Genomic DNA, 13,887 nt, shown 5'->3' on the forward strand with positions numbered 1-13,887 from the left:
CTTTGTTCTGAAACAGGGCCTCAGTAGGTTGCTGAGAGTTTCTCTAAGCTGCTGAGAGTCTTGCTGGGTTGCTGAGGCTGGTCTCGAATCTATCTCAGCCTCCCAAATACTGGGATTACAGGCATGTACCACCATGCCCAGCTTTGTTTTTTGTTTGTTTGTTTTTTAGGAGGGTGCAAATTGTCAAATATACAGAAAAGTTAAAAGAGCAGCACCCTTCCCTTAGATTCACTGCCATCAGTGTTTTCCCACTAGGGAAGCTGTGTTCTGTAACCCTTGGCCTGGAGGGATGGGTGAGTCCCCAGCCTTGCAGACACTTGCTAGCTGGTGGGCGTCTACCCCTTCCTTACTCTGCTTCTTTGGATACAGGGGAGGCAAAAAGGCAGGGTCAAGTACCGAGGTGTTTAAGGCAGAAATCCAAACAGTCTAGTGTAGAATATCCTTGTGTCCTTTCCTTTGGGTGGCTTCACTTGAAGGGCACGGCGATGTTATGCCATCTTGTTTGATTTGAGTGGCAGCCATCACTAGCCCCATGGCTTTCTCTGTGTGTTGGCTCTTGCGTGTCTGAAGGAAGGGCCCTTGCTATCTGCCTGGGGGATCTAGTCTGTAAACTAAAAGTTCTAGTTGTTTTCTTGGCATTTCCCAGTGTGACTTGCCCATTCATGTCTTGCTTGGATATTTTTTTTATTGTATCTTTTATCTTATTGGTCAGATTACTGATTCGTTCTCTGTTGAATTGGCTTGAAGACAAATTAGTAGGTTGGGGCATATTCTTTTGCTCTTCATGGGCAATAATTTCTTTTTGGTCAGAACTTTCTTGTTACTATAATTATTATGTGTGGGGAGCCGTACTGGGGATTGAACCCAGGGGCATTCTACCTCTGAGCTACATGCCCAGCCCTATTTTTCATTCTTTATTTTGAAACAGGGTCTCACTAAGTTTCGAAGAGCTATGAATCTGCGATCCCCTGTTTCAGCCTCCCAAATACTAGGATTTTAAGTGTGCATCACCATGCCCAGCTCTTATTATTTTTTCTTTGAGAATATTCTCTCCAATATTTTTTTCTTCTACTTATTACTCATTAGGTTATTTATGTACTTAGCAAATTTGTTTTGCGGTACGGGAAATGAAACCCTACCAAATAGTTATTAAGGAAGTCTTTAGATTAGGAAGTCTTTAGCTCCAGTACACATAACTGTCTGCTGCCTAATGCTATGTCCTACTTCCTGAAGTAATTCTCTGCTAGTGCTAGCAGCACTTCTACTGGTTGTAGATTCTTTTGGTCTGGGTGCATTTTGGATCCAGTTACTATTGACTTGTGTCATAGCTTTTGTATTATCCAAAGTATGTCTGTATAAGTTATATGCAAATCAGATTAATAAAGATAAATGAACTCTGAAGAGCTTATGTGATGCAATTCTCCTATAATGGTGGTTAAGTGGTAGATATTAAAATCTTTTTTTTTTTTTTTTTTGGTACTGGGGATTGAACATGGGCATTTTGCCCCCGAGCTATACACTCAGTCCTATTTTATTTTTTATTTTGAAACAGGGTCTCACTACGTAGCTGAGGGTCTCTCTAAGTTGCTAAGGCTGGCCTTGAACCTGCTATCTTTCTATCTCAGGCTCCCGGTACTGGGACTACAGGGTACATCACCAAGCCTGGCTGGATATTAAATTCTTTAGGTTACTGATCTTCTCTTGTTGGTCTATGTGACCCCAAATTGGGAACAGACTTTGAAGAACTAATATACCAGAATTAAATGTGTTTTGTTTTTGTTTTGGTGCTTGGATGGAGCACAGCACCTCATGCATACTCAGTGTGTGATATACCACTGAGCTACAACCTACCCCTGAATTAAACCTCAAAAAACAGAAGCTTTAGTCCCTGCTTTATCTCCAACATCTAGAACAGTTGTGCCTTATGTTCATCATTCTCTATAAATATTTATTAAATGAATGAAATAAATCATAAAAGAAATTTAAAAAAATAAGACTTATTTTTGTGAAAGCCAGATGTCCACATATCATCATTAACATAGAACAGCTCTTATCAGCGCTGTGACTTGGAGTGGGTGATTTACTTTTCCAGAATGTCTGATTTATTAGTTATAAAATAGGAACATTACTCACTTTGTTAAAATTGTTAAGAATAAAATGGGATGGCACACCAGAAGCTCTTGGCTCAAGGCTCTTTTCCTAAATGCCTGGCCTTGCTCATTTCCTCGCCCCTCTGGGTTTGGATTCATGGCTCCCTTTTGGAAGCCCTCAGCCCCTAATTTGGGCCGTGGCCTTGGAGGTTGGCTGTCGCACACCCACCAGGTGGTTGTGTCATGAGGCTTCCCTTCCTGGAAACGGCTGACCTTCCGCAGACGTGGTCCTGTCTCAGTCACCCGTTGAGTGCAGACACATCCCCTGATGTTGCGGTTGTGGTTAAGGTCTCTGATAAACGTTTCTGATTTGTGCACAAAACCCATCAGGTTTATTTTACTTGCAACAATCTCATGACTGAGTCAGAGTTCAAAAGCTATACTTGGAGCAGCTCATCTAACATAACTCTTCTGTGTTTTGAGATACTTCCTGAGCATAGTTTGTTCTAGTTCGTTCCAAGTGTTGGCGCCGATTTCCCTTTGTTGGGGTTGCCACCGCTGCTCCCTGTCTAGTGGACTTCAGATAAGTGGCAGGGCCACACCCTTGGCCACAGGGTCCAGATTCATGGCTTCTCTTCAGGGCTCGACACGGTTGTCCCAGTCCTTTTTGTGTCTCTCTCAGCTCTCAGGGACTCCCACCTAGAGCTGCATCAGGGTAATAGACCAGGAGCTGGGTAGGTGGCACACACTTGTAGTCCCTGTCATTAGGTTGAGACAGGAGGGTCGCAGGTTCATGGCCAGCCTCAGCAACTTAGAGAAACCCTGTTTCAAAATAAAAAAGTAAAAGGGCTGGGGATCTAGCTGGGAGGTAGAATGCCCATGAGTTCAATCCCTAGGACAGGAAAATAAAAGATAATAGACACAGGTAGGATTTTTCCAGTGAACTTAAAATTTCTAAGATCCTGCAGAGTACACATGAGAATATGAGCAGATGACTAGCAAGCAGGTGGGGAGCCCTCAGCTTCCTGAGCCCGGGCAAGCCTATCAGACCACTGGGCAAAAGATGCAGGGTCAGGTGCAGAGCAGCCAGAAATGATTAGGGCTTCCACACAGTGGGATCCTAAAGCAGATCAAGGAAGCTCTATGTGAGTGGACTCCACTTAAATATCTTGCTCTTAATCCTTTGGGAAACATTAAGGTGTGTTTCTTTCTGCCAGTGGAGGAGCAAACCCCTGTATAATCAAGACTGAGGGACAAGCTGGGTGCGGTGATACATGTCTGTAATCCCAGTATTTGCAAGGGAGAGACAGGAAGGTCATAAGTTTAAGGCCAGAAGCCGGGCTTGGCAGCAGAGACTGGAGGATTGCGGTTCACAGACAGCCTCAGCTACTTAGTGAGGTCCTTCGCAACTCAGTGAGACCCTGTTTCAGAAAATAAAAAAAGACTAAAAAATAGGACTCAGGGTTTAGCTCGGAGGTACAATGCCCCTTTGTTCCATCCCCAGTACTGCAAAAGTAAAAAAAAAATTAAAAAGTTTAAAGCTAGCCTCAGCAACCTAGTGAGACCCTGTTCAAAACTGAAAAATAGAGCTGGTCGTGGTGGTACACACTTGTAATCCCAGTACTTGGGAGGCTGAGACAGGAGGATCTCACAAGTTTGAAGCCAGCCTCAGCTACTTAGGCCCTCTGTAACTTAGTGAGACCCTGTTTCTAAATAAAGAATAAAAAATAGAGCAGGGCGTGTAGCTCAGAGGCCAAATGCCCCTGGGTTCTACCCCTAATACCCACCCCCCCACACACACACACTAAAATTAAAATAGTGCTGGAGGTGTGGCTCATAGGTAGAATACCCCTGGGTTCAATCCCCAGCATCACACACACAAAAGAAATGGTAAAACAAAAATGAAAGTGTAGCTAGGAAGCATTGGTCTGTAGAAGATAATACAATGGAGAACAAGATGGAGCAGACTTCTTGAGGCACGTGGAAAGCAACGCGTCTTTGACTTCATTTGGACAGTAATAGGACCCGAGCCAGCCTACTGTGTCACTTAAGAAAGAAAGCAAGGAACAAGTTTAAAAGGTTGGAACCATGTGGTCAAGGGCTGGTTTTGAAAGGACAGACATAATTAGGAGCTTTGCAGTATGCTGTTCCAAGCCGGAACTCTCCTAATAAAATGCAGCTCTGTTGTTTAGCTCTCTGAGTTTGGCTTTTAGATGCCTGTTAGGAAACGATGAGCTGAAAGTTTTGGCAGAGCGGGCTGATGGTTGGTGTCTACGCCGGGCTTTTCCCTGCCCTGCATGGCTCTCTCTTCCTGATGAGGATGGAGAGGTCGGCCGCCACCCCAGGAGCCTCCCTCCCAGCTCGGCCCTGGCGTGTTCTCTTCTGGACTGATGAGAGTGTGAGGGGTATACTTGTGTGTTTATGTGTGTGTGGGAATTTATGTAGGAGGAGGTTTTTGTGTTTGTAATTATGTGTGTGGGAGTGTTTGTGTGTATTTACGTGTGTATGTATATGTTTATGTGTACAGGGGCTGTTTGTATGTGTTTATGTGCATGGAGTGTTTATGTGTGTTTACATGTGTATGTTTATACATATGTGTGTGCTTATGTGTACAGTATATATGTGTGTGCGTGGTGGCACGGAGAAGACTTGTTATTAGACCTCTCTCTTACTGCTTTTGCTTTCTACTTTTTTTTTTTAACTGGTTACACCATCCACTTGGCAGGTACATCCATCATTGACATTCCTCTGAGTCAGAAACTATAAACCTGGATTACTTTTGAAGAGTTGGCAGTTATAATATGGATCGACCACAGTTTGTCCAGCCGTTCCCTGATTGTTGACTTTCAGTTTATTTCTAGTTATTTCACTCCATGCAGTGCAACCAGTATCATATGTTACGATGCATTTGATTTTATAAGATAGATTCCCAGAGGTGGAGGATCGAACAACATATACATTTCATAATTAACAGATGTTGCTGCATTACTTTCCCATTTCTACTCTTCCTCCTTTAAAGTTCTTTTTTTTTTTTTTTTTTTGGTGGTACCAGGGATGAAACCCATGGGCATTCTACCTCTGAGTTATCCCAGCCCTATTTTTTATTATTTATCTATAGTACTGGGGGTGGAACCCAGGGGCTTTTCTACCTCCAGGCTATACTCCCAGACCTATTTTATATTTTATTTGGAAACAGGGTCTCGCTAAGTTGCTGAGAGCCTCACTAAGTAGCTGAGGCTGGCTTTGAACCTGTGCGATCCTCCTGTCTCAGCTTCCCAAATGCAGGGATTACAAGCGTGCGACACCACGTCCGGCCTCATTTAAAGTTCTTAATGGTTGAAGAGGTGAAAACAAGTATTTCATTGTTACTTAATTTGGGTTTTCTTTTTTTTTTTTGGTACTGGAGCTTGAACCCAGAGGCATTTTACCTCTAAGCTACACCTTCAGCCCAACTTTATTTTTATTTTTAAACCGGATCTTGGTAGGTTGATGAGAGTCTTACTACAAGTACTGGGATTACGGGTGTGTGCCACCATATCCAGTCCAACTTGCATTGTTGATGAATGAGCTTGAATGACTTTTCACATAACTGTTCACCATTTGTATTTCTTTACTTTCTTTTCTTTCTTTTTCTTTTCTGTTTTGTGTGTGTGTGTGTGTGTGTGTGTTACTGAGGATCGACTCCAGAGGCCTTCTACCTCCAAATGACATTCCCAATCCTATTTTTTTTTTAAACAGGGCCTCACTAGGTTGATGAGAATCTTACTACTTGTTGAGGCTGTCCTTGCGATCCTCCTCTCTCAGCCTCCTAAGTACTGGGATTAACAAGCAAGCATCACCATGCCCCGCTTATATTACTTCTTTAGTAAATTACCTCTATATTCTTTGCCCGTTTTCTACCAGGTTGCTTTCTTACTGATTTGTAAGAACTCTTTGCTTATTAGGTATATAAACTCTGGTTTATGCATTGCAGATACTTTTCTGCCAAGCTCTTTGGCTTTGAGCTTTGTTTGTAGTGTGTGTGTGTGTGTGTGTGTGTGTGTGTGTGTGTTTTACCAGGGACAGAACCCTTGTGCCTTCTACCTCTGGGATATGCCCCCAGATCTATTTTATTTTTTATTTGGAAACAGGGTATCGTTAAGTGACCGAGAGCCTTACTAAATTGCTGAGGCTGGCTTTGAACCTGTGATCCTCCCGTCTCAGCCCCCAAGTACTGGAATTATAAATGTGTGCATCTTTTGCCATAAACTTTCAAAACCTCTTACTGTTATTAGTGCCCGCCTCCCTTCCTTTCCCCTTCCTCTCTCCCTCCCTCCTGCTCCCCCCCCCCTTTCTTTTTGTGTGAGACAGATACAGGGGATTGAATCCAGGAGTATTCTACCTCTGAGTTACACCTCAGCCCTATTTTATTCTTTAATTGAAGCGGGATCTCACTAAGTTGCAGAGGGCCTCACAAATTGCTGAGGCTGGCTGCAAATCTGCAGTCCTGTCTCAGCCTCCCAAGTGCTGGGATTGCACCACCATGCACAGCTTTTCTTTTTATTGTATAGTGTATTAGAGTTTTTGTTGCTGAGTGGGTGTTTTTTTTTTTTTTTTTTTCCTTTTCCATTTCAACGAGGTAAGCTGACAGAAAAGCTACTGATCTGAATAGGCTTGTTTTGTTTTCAGCCAGCTTACTTAATCCTTTCCAGTTTTTAGTCTTCTGGGTTCTCAAGGCAAATAGTCATATCATCTCCAAATAAGGGTAACTTTGTCTCTTCCCAGTACTTATCCCATTTTGGTCTTTTCTAGAACGCCTTGCCAGGACTTCTGTCAAGTTATGAAGCCCCTCTAAGAGGCGAAGCACACATCCTGATTTGTGTGGCGTCTGAACTGCAGGCGCCTTCCTTGCTGTGCGTGGCCCTAATGTCACGCTTCCTCTTCCCAGCAGCAGCTGTGCGTAGCCAGCGACTTCACAGGCAGCGTTGTACAGGCTGCCCCTACCCAGCTAGATGCTGAGTTCTTTAGAGCTGGGGATGTGACCCTTACTACATCCCCTGCCAGGGAACCTATGCAAGGACCAGGAGCATCGTGGATGTCAGTACATTTAGATGTGGTGGGCGTCAAAATGTACTTGCTCCGTTCTTCTCGTGCCTCCCCACTTCCTCCTGGGGGCTGCCTTTGACCTCACTGGAATCTAGATCGTAATGATCTGGTGCTCTCTGTCCAAAGAGCCTTCTTGCCCGCCCTGCAGGATTCAGGTGTGTGAGCCTCCAGACCACAGAGGTTCCCTTCCTCAGGCTTTTTCCACATGTCAGCATCAGCTGGAGAGCCTGTGGTCCTGGGGTGAGCCTGAGAGTTTTGCATTCCTAAGTTTGGATGCTACTTGATCCAGACAACTCAATTTGAGAGACTCAGCTCTAAACTGTAGCTGGTGACCTCATGGCTGTAAGGCTAAGAGTTTTTTTGTGTGTGGTGCTAAGGATGGAACCCCAGGCCCTGTGCATTCTAGGTTAGGTACTCTACCACCGAGCTTTCCCTTGTACAATGTTTTGCACAAATAAGCAGATTCTTGGTGTAGTCCTAATTTCTGTTCATCTAGCCAGATTCTCTTCACTCATCTGAGGAGCCGGTGCCCTGGCCTCTTTCTTCACTGTGAGTTTGTACACTAAGTCATAGAGTGTATTTCAGGGGGCTGCTGCATTGGCCTTTGTAGGATGGAAAGTTATGAAATGAACAGTGTACCTTACGCTTAATAAAAACTCTCTTCCCTCCCTTAGCTTCTGCACTTAGATACCTTCATGAAAACAGAATTATTCATCGGGATCTAAAGCCTGAAAACATCGTGCTACAGCAAGGGGATCAAAGAGTAAGTGACCCTGCGGGGCTCAGGAAGTCTTGGGGCGGCCTCGGGGAAGCTGCCTGGGAGGCAAGGAACTGGTTTCTTAGCTTTGTTGATACTTGCATTTCCTGGAGCCATGTTTTGGTTCTCAGGCAATGCTTTTTTATTTGAAACAAAATTCAACAATTCTAGCCGGGCGTGGCGGCGCACGCTTGTAATGCCAGCATTTGGGAGGCTGAGACCAGAGGATCGCGATTCACAGACAGCCTCAGCTACTTAGTGAGGCCCCTCTGTAACTTAGTGAGACCCTGTTTCAAAAAATAAAGAATAAAAAGAGGCCGGGGGCTATAGCTTGGAGGTCGAAAGCCCTTGGGTTCCATCCCCAGACCCGCCCCCCCAAAAAAAATCAACAATTCTTTTTCGTAATATACTTTTGGTGCATTGTGACTATATATCATAGTGAGGTTCACAGTGATACAAACGTACATCCACACGACACTTGGACAGAATGGAAACCGACTGTAGGCCGGCTGAGTCTGTGGCTGAGAAAAGGCACTGGCAACGGCACCTGCCCGTCTCTAGCAGGTGCGGCCTGCAGTTCCTCTGGGTTCCCCATGAGTCTCTCAAGTGACGCCTTGCTTAGTGGGGTGCTCCCCTCCCCTGGGCCTGGTGCTCTGCTCTTACCCCACTTTGTTCAGCTGCCACGACAGGCGGAATGTAGTAACCTAACTCCTAGGTCTCATCCCTCCTGACACGGCTCTGTCACCTCCTAGGCTGGCCTGTGCCTGTGACAGGGCTCACCCTTGTTCCAGGGCACACTCGTTCAGCCAGTAGTTCAAAGATTTGAGAACTAAAGATACTTCCTGAGAAGAGGCTGGCCTGGGCTCTCACATTATGAAGTGGTCTGGAGGGCTGGAGTGTGGTCTGTTAATTTCATTCTCCCTGTGATGATTGGTGGCAGAACAAGGACGAACATATGCCTAGGGTTTTTTGTTTTGTTTTTTTTCGGTAATGGGGATTGAATCCAGTGGGATTCTACCTCTGAGCTATACCCCCAACACTTTTAGTTTGTTTGGAAACAGTCTTACCAGGTTGCTAAAAGTCTTACTGTGTTGCTGAGGCTGTCCTTAAACTTAAGATTCTCCTGTCTCAGCCTCTCAAATACTGTGATTACAGGCAGGTACCACCATGCACAGCCCTTTTTATTTATTTATTTTTTGAAATAGGGTCTTGCTAGGTTGCTGAGAGCTACACTGCTGAGGCTGTCCTTTAACTTGCGATCCTCTTGTCTCAGCTTCCCATGTGGGATTATAGGTGTGCACCACCACGCCTGACTCTTGTCTCATATTGTTACATGGGTGTTTCTCTTGCCCTGATCCTGTCATCTTCAGGGCATTCTCCCATGTAGATGGTGGTTCTTATGAATCTAGCATCTAATACCCCTGGGGATTCAGAAGTATCTCAGCTCTAAGGACAAGATCTGAACACTTATAGAAAGACAGTATATTCTGGCCAGGCATGGTGGTGCACACTTGTAATCCCCGCGCTTGGGAGACAGAGACAGGAGGATTGTGCAGGTTCGAAGCCAGCCTTGCTGGCTTAAGAGACCCTGTTTCCAAATAAAATATAAAAATAGGTCTGGAGTGTAGCCTGGAGGTAGAAGGGTTCCAACCCCAGTACCACCAAAAAAAAAAAAAAAAAAAGAAAGACAGTATATTCTGATAATCCTCATGATTTTTCTCTCTTTTTTTTTCAGTTAATACACAAAATTATTGACCTAGGCTATGCCAAAGAGCTGGATCAGGGCAGTCTTTGCACATCCTTCGTGGGGACCCTGCAGTACCTGGTAAGGCCTGTTCACCAGTTCCTGTCTGAGGACCATGTCTGTAAGGCTCCTCTAGGTCCTTGCCTGTCCGTATCCACATATCAGATGCACAGGAACCATAATCTGCTTGAGTTGGCATTTTCTGCCAGCAGATGCCCTCTGGAAAGATAGCATCCTCTTCTCTGATGTCAGAAGGGTAGTACTGGTATGCCCTTTCCCAGAACCTGAAGCCTTGCTGTGCTTCAGTATTTTACCTGGAAGCACAGGGTTGGAACTAGACTTATGCTGGTCTGCGGGGCCGTGGTTTTCTGAGATACCTCGGGCGTCATGGAGATCAGAGCTCATCTTCCACCTTCTTTATGTTGTGCAGTCTGAGTGCTGGGTGCTGTGCTCAGCACTGGCAATATGATGAGAAAAGAGGTCAGCATTTCCCTGCTCTTCAGGAGCTTGGTGTTTAGCAAGAAAGCAGGTGATACCATGATACATACATAACCAAGGAATTGCCCTTAAGATGAGTGCCGCCTAGAAGGAAAGTACAGGTGTCCTAGGAAAGGGTATTGGGAGGACCTAGCTGAGTCAGGGCCTTGAAGGACAAGTGACCAGGAGGGTTGCAGTGGAAGACAGTAGAGGGAGAAGAGATTCTGGACAAAGAGCGCCTTGGAAGACCTGATGTGTGGTGGGAATGTGAGGGGCTGGGGTAGAAGCTGGGGAAGGCAAGAGGGGACAGTTGAGTAAGGCCTCTTTTTGTTTTTGGCACTGGGGAGGGATTGAACTCAGGGACATTCTACCTCGGAGTTACATCTTCAGCCATTTTTAGTTTTTATTTTGAAACAGGATCTCATGAAGTGACTGAGGGTCTTGGCTGAAGCTGACCTCGAGCCTGACATCTTGCTTTCTCAGAATTAAAGCCTTTTACCTGGGTTAAAGATTTTAGACTCTAGCTGGGCATGATGACACACATCTGCAATCCCAGTAGGATTGGGAGGCTGAGATAGGAGGGTTGTAGGTTCAAGGCTAACCTCAGCAATTTAGTGAGGTCCTGTTTCAGAATAAAAGATAAAAAGGGTTGGAAGTATAACTCAGAGGTAGAATGACACTGGGCTCAGCCTCTAGTATCTAAATAAATAAGGGGTTGAAAGCACTGGACTAGGTGAGCTCAGGTATTCCATTTGTCTCTTAACTAAGAAAGAAGTTACTTGATGTCCTTTTGTGTGTTTGTATTCCCTGCCTGCCTTGCCAGCTAGGGCAGTTGGCCCCCTCCGCTTATCACCTGCTCCGTGAACAGGTTACCCAGTGGTGACTCATATATTCACATCCGTCCTACTGAGTACCTTCTGCAGCCATCGAGCAAGGGGGACCCATGCTCTAACCAGGATGCTAAGTCAGGCTCCACAAGTTAAGACATCCGTTTATACCCAAACCCATAGATTGACCCAGCCAGGATTCCCCGACCTTTCTGTAAGTGTTGCGTCTTCACCCACACTGTACAAAGCCCTGTCTCCAAGCCCTTTCTGGATTGTCCCCTCTGACCTCATGCGAGGAGCCTTCTGAACCAGTTCTGATTCCCACTGGGCTTCGTTGCCTCTAGGTCACACCAGTGCCCCCAACTTGGTGGCAGTCGTGCCTCTGACTTTTTCCGGCTGGATCCTAAATGTCCTGTCCCCTGGGTGGCTGCATGTTACTTGTATGGGACAGTTGGTCAGCATTTGAGTTTTACTCATTTGGTTTTGTTGTACTGAGCCTGTCTTCCCATCTCTGCATGGCACCCATGGCTGGGCCCTACACTTAGGTTTTTTTTTGTTTCTTTTTTTCTTTTTTTCTTTCTTTCTTTCTCTCTTTCTTTCTTTCTTTCTTTCTTTCTTTCTTTCTTTCTTTTCGGGGGGGGGGTCTGGGGATGGAACCCAGGGACATTTGACCTCTGAGCTATACCCCCTGCCCACTAAGTTACAGAGGGCCTCACTAAGTAACTGAGGCTGTCCACAAACCTCAATCCTCTGATTGAGGTTTCATTTGGGAGGTCTCAGCCTCCCAAATGCTGGGATTATAAGCATGTACTACCACGCCCAGCTATGACCTTAGTTTTCAAATTAGTATACCTGAAATTCTATGCTCCTTGTTTTTTACACTTGATCTTAGCTAAAAGGCCGAGAAGCAATGTGCTCTTCATTTTTTAAAGGGTAGAAATTAAAGCACATTTAATTGAGCTATTGATTTACCTTGGTCCACCTAAAAATGATGCTTGGGGCCAAGTGTGGTGGTACACACCTGTAATCTCAGTACTTGGGAGGCTGTGACAGGGTGATCACAGGTTCAAGATCAGCCTCAGCAACTTAGCAAGACCTTGTTTCATAATAACAAATAAAAATAGGGCTGAGGGTGTAGCTTGAAGGTAGAATGGCTCTGGGTTCAACACCCAGCACCAAACACACACACACAAAAAGGCCTGTGGGCCAATTCCTTAGCCCTTATGTTGAGCACACAGGAAGATCTTAGGTAACTGCATCCCCTTGGCCTTGAGTGGATGTGCCTGCGCCCCTGAGATGGAGCCAGGAGAGTGGGGTGGGGGTGAGTGGGGAAACTGGCCAACCCCTCCTGCTGTGACCCCTCAGAAGAAGGAGCAGTTCAGCCAGGTGCAGTGGGCCATGCCTGTAATCTTAGGACCTGGGAGACTGAGACAGGAGGATCACAGGTTCAAGGCCAGCCTCAGCAAATTAGCCAGTCCCTCAGCAACTTAGGGAAACTTTGTTTCAAAATGGGGAAAAAACAAAAAAGGACTGAGGCAATATCTCAAGGGTAGAGCCCTCTGGGTTCAATCTCTGGTACCAACAGTGAAGCCAGGAGCAGCTTGGATGTGCTCCTCTGTGTTGTGACAGGCCCCGGAGCTGCTGGAGCAGCGCAAGTACACCGTGACTGTGGACTACTGGAGCTTCGGCACCTTGGCCTTCGAGTGCATCACCGGCTTCAGGCCTTTCCTCCCCAACTGGCAGCCTGTTCAGTGGTGAGTGAGAGCCTGGGGGAGGGTGCAAAGGAAGGAAGGGCTTAACCCAGCCCGTTTCACCCAGTGTCCTAGGCCGGGCCCAAGGTGTCTGTCCTCTGTATTCTGAGAGGAAGCAGCTTGAGCTCCAGTAAAGTCCTAGAAAATAGCGCAGTTGTTGAGTAACATCTTTAAATGTAACACCATATCAGTATTATTTGCTCTGTGTTCTGTAGTGAGGAGTCAGCATATGTACCAGCTATGGTGTAAACACGGAAAATGTATTAGTAGATAGAAATAAAGGATGCGGGCTCCTGGCAGATTAGGAGGAAGTATTTGCATGAAAGTTTATGTTGACAAGTTTTACTCTACCTGAATACACTTTCTTTTGTGTGTGTATGGTACTGAGGACTGAACCCAGGTACATCTGCCTCTAAGCTATAACCCCAGCCTTATGTTTTATTCTTTATTTTTGAAACAGGGTCTCATTAAGTTGCAGAGCGCCTCATTAAGTAGCTGAGGCTAGCTGTGAACCTGCAATCCTCCTGTCTCAGCCTCCCAAGTACTAGGATTACAAATGTGTACCACCATACCTATCACAGTTTGTTTTTAAAGAGATGGAAGTCTCTAATCCTAGTACTTGAGAGACTGAGACAGAAGAATCGCAGGTTTGAGACCAGCCTCAATAACTCAGCGAGACCTTGTTTCAAAATAAAAAGGGCTGGGGATGTAGTTCAATTTCCAGTAAAATACACACACACACACACACACACACACACACACACACACACACACGTGCGCGCGCGCCAACTATAATCAGACATTCTAGAAACAATCACTGTGAACATTTTTGTGTGTCCTTAGGCTCTTCCATTTGTGTACCTGTTTTACACTTTTTGTGTGTGTGTGTGTGGTACTGAGGGTGGGACCCAGCGGCTTTTCTACCTCCGGGCTATACTCCCAGACCTATTTTATATTTTATTTGGAAACAGGGTCTCACTAAATTGCTGAGAGCCTCACTAAGTAGCTGAGGCTGGCTTTGAACCTGTGTGATCCTCCTGTCTCAGCCTCCCAAGCGCGGGGATTACAAGCCTGCGCCACCACGCCCAGCTTCATGTTTTACACTTTTAAAAAAAAACAAAATAGGCTGTCGGGTGTGGTTGCGCATGCTTGTAAT

At 45.5% G+C, this 13,887-nt stretch overlaps 1 protein-coding gene across 1 annotated transcript in view; it reads left to right on the forward strand.

Annotated features, from left to right (window-relative positions):
• Window positions 1–13,887, forward strand: part of IKBKB (inhibitor of nuclear factor kappa B kinase subunit beta) — a gene marked incomplete at both ends in the record, with an annotated part of 48,689 nt that overhangs the window by 15,142 nt on the left and 19,660 nt on the right. Inside the window, 3 exons of the mRNA XM_080710009.1 lie at window positions 7,850–7,938; window positions 9,668–9,757; window positions 12,610–12,734. Of these exons, the coding sequence (XP_080566135.1) occupies window positions 7,850–7,938; window positions 9,668–9,757; window positions 12,610–12,734 (304 nt within the window). The remainder of the gene's footprint in view (window positions 1–7,849; window positions 7,939–9,667; window positions 9,758–12,609; window positions 12,735–13,887) is intronic.

Source organism: Muscardinus avellanarius (genome assembly GCF_963383645.1).
Source record: "Muscardinus avellanarius genome assembly, chromosome: 14".
Classification (NCBI taxonomy): domain Eukaryota; kingdom Metazoa; phylum Chordata; class Mammalia; order Rodentia; family Gliridae; genus Muscardinus; species Muscardinus avellanarius.